At 40.4% G+C, this 7,975-nt stretch overlaps 1 protein-coding gene across 1 annotated transcript in view; it reads right to left on the bottom strand.

Moving 5' to 3' along the window:
* Positions 1 to 2,110: 2,110 nt before the first annotated feature.
* The window catches only part of MSH2 (mutS homolog 2), a 46,554-nt gene continuing 40,689 nt past the window's right edge, over positions 2,111 to 7,975 (bottom strand). The window contains exons 15-16 of the mRNA XM_038132923.1: positions 4,526 to 4,698; positions 2,111 to 2,517 (exon numbers count right to left, since the gene is read on the bottom strand). Of these exons, the coding sequence (XP_037988851.1) occupies positions 2,347 to 2,517; positions 4,526 to 4,698 (344 nt within the window). The 3' untranslated portion in view covers positions 2,111 to 2,346. The remainder of the gene's footprint in view (positions 2,518 to 4,525; positions 4,699 to 7,975) is intronic.

Below are 7,975 nucleotides of genomic sequence, written 5' to 3'. Positions count from 1 at the left end.
AGAAGCATCCTGTCCTCAGCACACTGCAGACACACAGCACTGAGGCACTGCCCTCAGAAAGGAAGGAGTGGACACAAAGAACATGAAGAGGACTGAGGGAAGCAGAGAAGCTGGTGGCAGCTCAGTGAGGAACTCCTTGCCCAAGCAGACACTTAAAGTGCACACACGGTCAAAGGGACAACAAAGAAATTCCTGGAAGAGATGACCTCTGGTGGTTTTATACCTTGGTTCTCCTGGTTACATGGACATGACATTGAGCAAGGGGCATCTTTGCTCAGACCACAGGGATCTCAGCACGCACAGGCAGAGGCTGTCAGTACCAGCCATTGCAGTCTCACAGGAACTGCCCGTTTCTAGCAATGCCTAAAGCAGTTTGAGCCAACATTTTTGGATACTTTGGTGGTTGAAACAATCAAAATTGCAAAAACATACATTGTTACTTTATGCAACAGATTTTTTCATTCTGATGCTTTTCCATACCACGCATTAAGTGTGCTGTTTGTAAATTCAAATCTCTTTTTGTCTTTGTAAGCAAAATGCATTTTAATTTAATGGCCAGAGAGGTGTTATGCATCATCCCAACCTCTCAAACAAGCCTTTATTGCTTCTGTTGAACAGATCTAATATGTCTCAGTCCTGGTCTAAGTATATAAGCATTATCCAACAGCAAATTGAACATCACACCTCTTTTATGACTATTTAAATGTTTAAATGGACACCACTGCAACACATTAATCCCTGACACAGCACTTTAGCACAGCTTTAACAGCAGCACGGCTGTCCCAGCACGCACCCACTGATGCCATCTCTGAACACAGCAAGTTTGCCTAATATCTTCAGCATGATTTTATTTCTGTCATCTCCTGCGACAAACAACTTTTCCCATAATTCTTTCAATGCTGACAGTTTTAAATATAGGTAGTATTCTTCAGTTACAATTTAAAATACTAAATTTCAAGGAGAAAATAAACTTGTACCAGCACGCTTTCAAACTGCCTCAATGAGAGAAGCACATCAGATAAAAATCAATGTATTCTTACTTTGCAGACAGCCTTCACTAGCCATGATCATCTCAGATGTTCCAGTTAAAATGGAACTTCACCCCAGCCTCTGCTTTCATTACAAAACTCAGGCAGGAAGAGCAGGCCTGTAGTGTACTTCACTCAAGCATTACCATTCACATAGCAAACAAAAAAAAATCCCTCCCACCCACCCAATGCAGCCCTCCCAAGACATGTGCAGGTACACAGGCAAAAAATTTCTGACAAACCACAGAAACATCTGGCTGGAAAAGACCAAAGATTATGGAATCCAACCATCAACCCAGCACTGCCAGGGCCACCACTGAGCCATGTCCCTGAGTGCCACATCCACATGTATTGCCAATACCTCCAGGGTGGTGATTCCAACACTCTTCCAGGTGGCCTCTTCCATGGTTTGACAACTCTTTTGGGGAAGAAATCTTTCCTAATACCCAATCTAAAACTCCTCTGGTGCAATTTGAGGCTGTTTCTTCTTGTCCTATCACTTGTTATCTGGGAGAAGAGACCAATCCCCACCTGGCTACACCCTTCTTCCAGGGACTTGTAGAGAGGGATAAGGTCTCCCTTGAGCCTCCTTTGGTCCAGGCTAAGCCCCCCCAGCTCCCTCAGCTGCTCCTCATCAGACTTGTGCTCCAGACCCTTCTCCAGCTCCACTGCCCTTCTCTGGAGTCTCTCCAGCACTTCAATGTCTTTCCTGTAGTGAGAGACACAGAGCTGGGCACTTGAGGTGTGGCCTCACCTGTGCCCAGGGGAACAATCCCTGCCCTGGTCCTGCTGGCCACACTCTTGCTGACACAGGCCAGGATGCTACTGGCCCTCTTGGCTATCTAGACACACTTAGATGTTTGTTTTTTTCTAATGGAGCACTAACATAGCATTAGTAAATCTTCATTGAATTAATTAACATAATTGCATCACACAAAAAAGAGTCATGGCCTAGGACAAAGATTTTGTGTACGAACTGGGGCTTTCCAAGGCTCTGGCACCTGTTTGACACCTCAACTGTTAGACTTCCTAACACACTTCTGGTAAAGCACTACACATTCTGTCTGTGCAGTCAACAACACTCAGTATGAAAAACCATTTTATTGCAAACTTCTCAAAGGACAAAATGATCCCAACTAAAGCAGGAATCTGGCACGTAATGTGCTCAGAATTTTTTACAAAATAATTACAATCCAAGAAAAAAATGCCTACATAAATGAGCACAAGTATCATAAAGTATAAAAGCTACAAGACAAGAAAATTATAGTTCTTTCAATACAAAATATGCTTCAGGAGCTGTATCCTGTTCTTGCACATTTCATGCTGTAACTTTCGTTCGAGAAATTATTTCATTCACAAAACTGTTGTTCTTTGCCAGCACATCATTTCTCAGCTGTTTCAACTTGACTTTGATGTCTTCTTCTGACATATCTGTCAGGGGCAATGCTTTCACTTGACAAAGAAAATCCTGAATTATCTTTTCACCTTCCTGAAATGGAAAGAAGAGAAGGAAAAGAAAACAGAAAAGGTGTTTAGATTGCAAGCAGGAATTTTTCAAATTCCCTATAGATACAAAGTATTGTTCATCAACAGAAACTCTGTGCAAGCAAAAATCATGGTTATTTTTGTTCTTGTTATCAAGTTTTGAACACCAGAACAAACCACTTACACTGGTACCAGAAGTTCTTTTGCAATGCATGAGCAAAAAGCACCAGCTGATCAGCATAAATACAGTATTTAACATTGCAATCTCCTGTAAGTGTTCCACATTTAATTCCAGTGTGCAGCAACATGAGGTGAGCACTGCCAGCAGTAATAGCACCAGAATGGTCATATTACCCAAACTAGTTACTTTTAAAAGGGACTGTCAATCACAAGCAATGCTTCAATATGCAAAAGGAAAGGACAAATTGTAACCAAGCAACTGCAGAGTGGCCGTCACCAAGGAGAACAGATGATAATTAAGCTTTATGCATATGCTTTTACACAAACAGGCAAAGTGGAACTTCTAAACAATCTGACTTGAATAGCAAGAACAAACATTGCAATGAACAGTATTCAGAATCCCTGTATTGGAAACAACAAAAATGCAGAAGTTCATCCAGTCCTCTGCATTGTAGAATTCTACTGAAAAGTTCACTGAGTTTTCCTCTTATCATTTAAGACTGATGCTGTAGCTTTCAGTGCAGAAGTTTCCAAAAAGTAATAGCACCCTTTTCCCTCTACACACTCACCCAGAGACAAATTCTCTGGGTGAGACATCTAAAGTTCTGCCATTCTATTGCCTAGAGGGTTTATGGTATATTTTGTATTACTGAAGATAAAACATGATGCTGTGCTTGTCACAAGCGCTTGCTATGTCAATTTACACCAACTTAGGACCATGCAGCCAGATCCAACTAAATTCCTTCACCACGATGCCTGGCACAGGAAAGGTAATAGTGGAGCAACTAAGGTAGCTGGAAGGGAAGCTTTCTGGCAGTAAAAAGCAGAACAAACCAGAGATTGTTCATCTAAAGCATCAGATCCACCTACTGAGCCAGGAACAACAAATGCAGTTGACCTCTGAAACTGAAAATAAAGTAACAGGTAACAGCTTCAGTCTAGAGCAAAGGCTTTTTAAATGTAGGAAGTGTTCTGGATGTGGAGTAACACTTCAAGGCTTCCATACACTGGAGTAGTCCCAAGGCTGCCAGGAGGTGGTACAAGGCTGTGGAGTTCCAGGCTGACTGCTGGGACACAGAACAAAGCTCTGGAAGCAGGTTTGTGTGCACACAGCAAGGAGGACCCAGCTACACTGGACAAAAACCAAGGCAAGCCACAAAGCAGCAGCACTGGATTTCCCAGGAGGCTGCCACAGATGCCACTGTCAGGACTCTTAATCCAGCAACAAGACAGCACAGGATACTCGGTAAAAGCTTCCTGCAGCCTTTGTTTTCCTCTACACTACCTGCAGAGGAAGCTTCTCTAAAGAAACTTCACTTTGTGATGCCTGTAAATCAGGTGTAAAACAGCCCTTCCAGGTACTGATTGCTGTGTTCTTTGATATGATCAGCTTCTGAGATGTGACAGTTCTGACGGGACATGGAAGGGCACAAAGGAGAAGGCTGGATATTCAGCTGTCCTCTGGTGTGAACAGATCTGATCACACTGGGCTCTAAGAACACCATGACACCAATGAGCACTCAAACAAGGGGAGCAAAACCAGGTGTGACCCAACTGCAGAGCCAAGAATATTCCGCACAATGGTAACAAAAACTGTATCTTAAAATTATGTTTTTAGATAAAATTCTTGCCTACATTAACTTGAAATTAATCTAAATCAAACTCACTACCCCTGAACATCTCTTCAACTCCTAACGAACACGGTAGCCAAGCCATTTTGTAACGGAAAAATAAATTACAGGGTAATTATCCTCAGGCTTTGGGGGAATCTGAATCCTTAAATGATTTTGCTTCAGCAATTCAAATTTAAAAAAAAAATTCTGACAGCAAACCTCTCTTTCTCTGTATAATTTCTTGGCTGGTGGTTCTCCTTCAGATTCCTCGGACTTGCCAATGTTTTGAAACTCCTCCAACTCCAGAGCTTTCTCTCTTGCACTTTCTATCACATGTTTTGGGAAAGCTGCCAACTCTGCTACATGTATTCCAAAACTCTGGTCACAAACACCTGGATGCAGAGAAAAAAACCCAGTTAAGAATTCTCAGAAGACAATATGGCTACACAGAGATTATATGGACGTGCTTGTAATAGTTCTCTGTTCTGAAAAATTAAGCGTGGGACATTATTTGGTTCTCCTCAACACTTTCTGATTTACCTTTTCTACTAAAAATGATAACACAAAGAATATGCTCTTATTTAATTAAGCTCTATTAAAGCAGTAATTGCAGAGCTCCAAAGTGCTTCAGGAAGAAATGGAAAACTCTTCAGACAGACAGAATTTCCCTCTAGTATTTGAATCAAATCAGACAATGATTTTTATTAAAGTATTTTGGCACAGTCTGTAGAATACAATAATTTGCATGTTTTTAATAGGCATCTCTGACATTTCCTCTATACCTATATAAATATAGATACGTGTGTGTATAGATAAATACTAAGAATGTTGTATTCTCAATACCTTTCTCCTCCTTTGCATCTGTACGACATAATTCCTCAGTCTCCAGAAGTCATCTTTAATTATATCAAAATCTCTCAACTGTGACTTCACACTTACTTCAATTACTACAGTGTTTATAAAGTGTTTGAGAAAAGTCCTCTTAATTGCTCAGAATATGTAAATTATACACAGTTACATAAAACAATTTTCACTTCAGTATAAAAAGCCCTCTGATAAAAATCTATCAACTCTTACTTGTTTACATAATCATAATTCCATTTGTTCTTCCACAGATATTGCTACATCCTTTTAATTCTGGTCTCCAGTAAGGAATTAAGAATAAATTAATTACACTTGCAAAATGACAGTTGGTTTTGTTTTTTCTTTTTTTGTTAACTAATCATCTATTAAATACCAGGTAACCAAAGAACAGATGAAGGAAAACTTAGCGTTTAGACATTTTCTGTTTCATTAACCCTGTGATCTCTTGGGTTTCTTAAAGGAAATGAACCCATTTGAGCAGGAATTCATCTTCTTGATTTTGTTTTAAAAAGCACCCCTCCCCAGACCCAGAGCAAAGTCAGTTCTCAGCTCAGAGAATCCTGAGCAGAGGCCTGGAGAACAGTACTTCATGTGTCTCCTCTTCCAGTGATTTTGTCACTCTTGAAGCACAAAGACATGGTTGAAAACACTGTACAGAAGTTCCTTGTCATGCTTTCCAGGTCTGGTTATACATTTCAGACAACATCAAACCTGCTATTTGTTTCAAAACACAGCTGTATCTGAGCTGACTATATGCACATCCCTGAAGGAGCAATATAACAACCCCAAAAGGGAAAGAGCTCAACACTAAATGCAGAAACTTAGGTGACAGATGGATATCTGATTGGAGACCAGGTATCTAAAGATGAAGATTTCATAGTATTGCATCTCCTGTGACAGAGGTTTAAGTAGAGAGATAAAAATATTGTGTCTCCGTGCTCAATAACACTTCCAAGAACATGGGTGGAACGAAAAGACATTGCATGTACAAAGAAAAGATGTGTATGACTAAAAATGGCAAAACTGATTGAAGAAAAATAGGAAACTGGGCTTCTACAGTTCTTATCATGACCTGAATGGCTGAATTAATACAGGTTTTAAAAACAAAAGGAGTGGGTTGAAGAAAGAGAACCCACCCAACTGTCAGGGGAATATCGGGGGCTTTATTGTACAAGCTGCTGTTCCAAAGGATGTAGAAGGTTTTGATATAGTGCCTCTTGACTCCCTCCTCAACCAACATGCTCCAACTAAGGCGCCTAAAGATGGCCTGTTGGCAGATTCTGTACAACACCATCTCTTGCTGCACAAAAACCACTTGGTATCCCTGTACACTTGCAGCAGTTTATGACTATTTTTATTCAGTTCCAATGCCACACTAAGTCACTCTTTAAGCACCAATTTGAGCATTCACTTTGTGGAAGGAGCTCAACGTGTGCTGGAGAAGATGGGGAACAGCAAACTAGGAAAGAAGCACAGACACCTCCCCTCCCGTGGGCCTGGCTGGGAACCAGAGGCACAGCAATTTGGAGTAATACTCAAGCAAAAACTGGGCATTCCTTAGGAGCATTCCTGACTTCTGCTCCTGCTGTGATTCCCCTTGCTCAGAGCAGTCTCCCACAGCTTTACAGAAAAGTACCCAAAACCTAACTGCAAGATTATAGCCAGAGGGGAAAACAAAATTAGAAGTGGTCATACGTGGAATCTATGGGCAAGAAATAAAGTAACCTAATGGATTTAAAACCAGAAGAAATGAGTAAGAAATAGGAAGTTAGTAATGTCATAGGACTAAAACCAGAAAAGTATCAGATCCAGGACAGCCAGAGTGTTCTACAGCAACCCTGTTCTACCCATTCAAGCGTCACCCAAGTAATTCCTCTGCTGTGGAACTCAGAAGAGGAAAATTAGGAGGTACACAGAGTAAGAAGGAGTACTCTGCCCACATTTTACATCAAAACCTCCGCCCAGAGGTTGCCAACCGGACTGAAATACTCGAGTGAGAACCATCCAAAATCACTGCAGAGTTCACAACTCAATTAGAATGCCATAAATGGGCACACCTTGCAAGCCACAGTTACAGATCAGCTTTATTTAGCAATAAATACAGGCTTCTGCTGAAGGGAACAAAACCAAATGATGGGGATATAGGGAAGCAGGAAAATAGATTAAATTGATGCCTAATTAAAAATTGTTTAATTTAATACTGAAAGGAATAACTGGATCCACTAAAAGACTTTCATTAAATACATCTAACTGAAATTATACTAACAAAACAGGCTACTTCTTGTTTTATTGTGATGCCATTTGCTACAAATTACCCATATGATTTTTCCTACATCAAACTCCTGTATAAATTGGGCAATGTAAGACTAAGTCTTATTACAATGAAATGACATTATTAAAAACTGTCAGCACATAAAAGGTGCACTCATTCCTTTTAAAACAACAGTTTAAGAAATATAAGTCTCTTCCACCAGCAGGTTAAAGTAGCTGTTTTAGGAAAACAGAAAATAACCTTCTGGAACCCTTCTCTCTGTCTTTAAAAAAGAAAAAGGGAGCAACTCAAAAGCACCAACCTGAGTGGCAGAAATAGCCTAGACAGCTTAAGAAATAATCATTAACATCATCACCTACTGTGTTCACGCAGGGACAGAGCTCCTGTCACACACACTGTCCATGGACAGAGAAGAATATATATATATATTATAAGCCCCAAACCTCGACATGAATTTTGGGGGAGACTTTTTTTTTCCATTAATGTTGGAACCCTGGTTCCTGAGAATTTTAGACTTTCTGTGCTGACAAGCA

This window comes from Motacilla alba, chromosome 3 (genome assembly GCF_015832195.1).
Source record: "Motacilla alba alba isolate MOTALB_02 chromosome 3, Motacilla_alba_V1.0_pri, whole genome shotgun sequence".
NCBI lineage: Eukaryota > Metazoa > Chordata > Aves > Passeriformes > Motacillidae > Motacilla > Motacilla alba.
The sequence above is the reverse complement of the archived record's forward strand: the minus strand, read 5'-3'. Positions and strand labels throughout refer to the sequence as shown.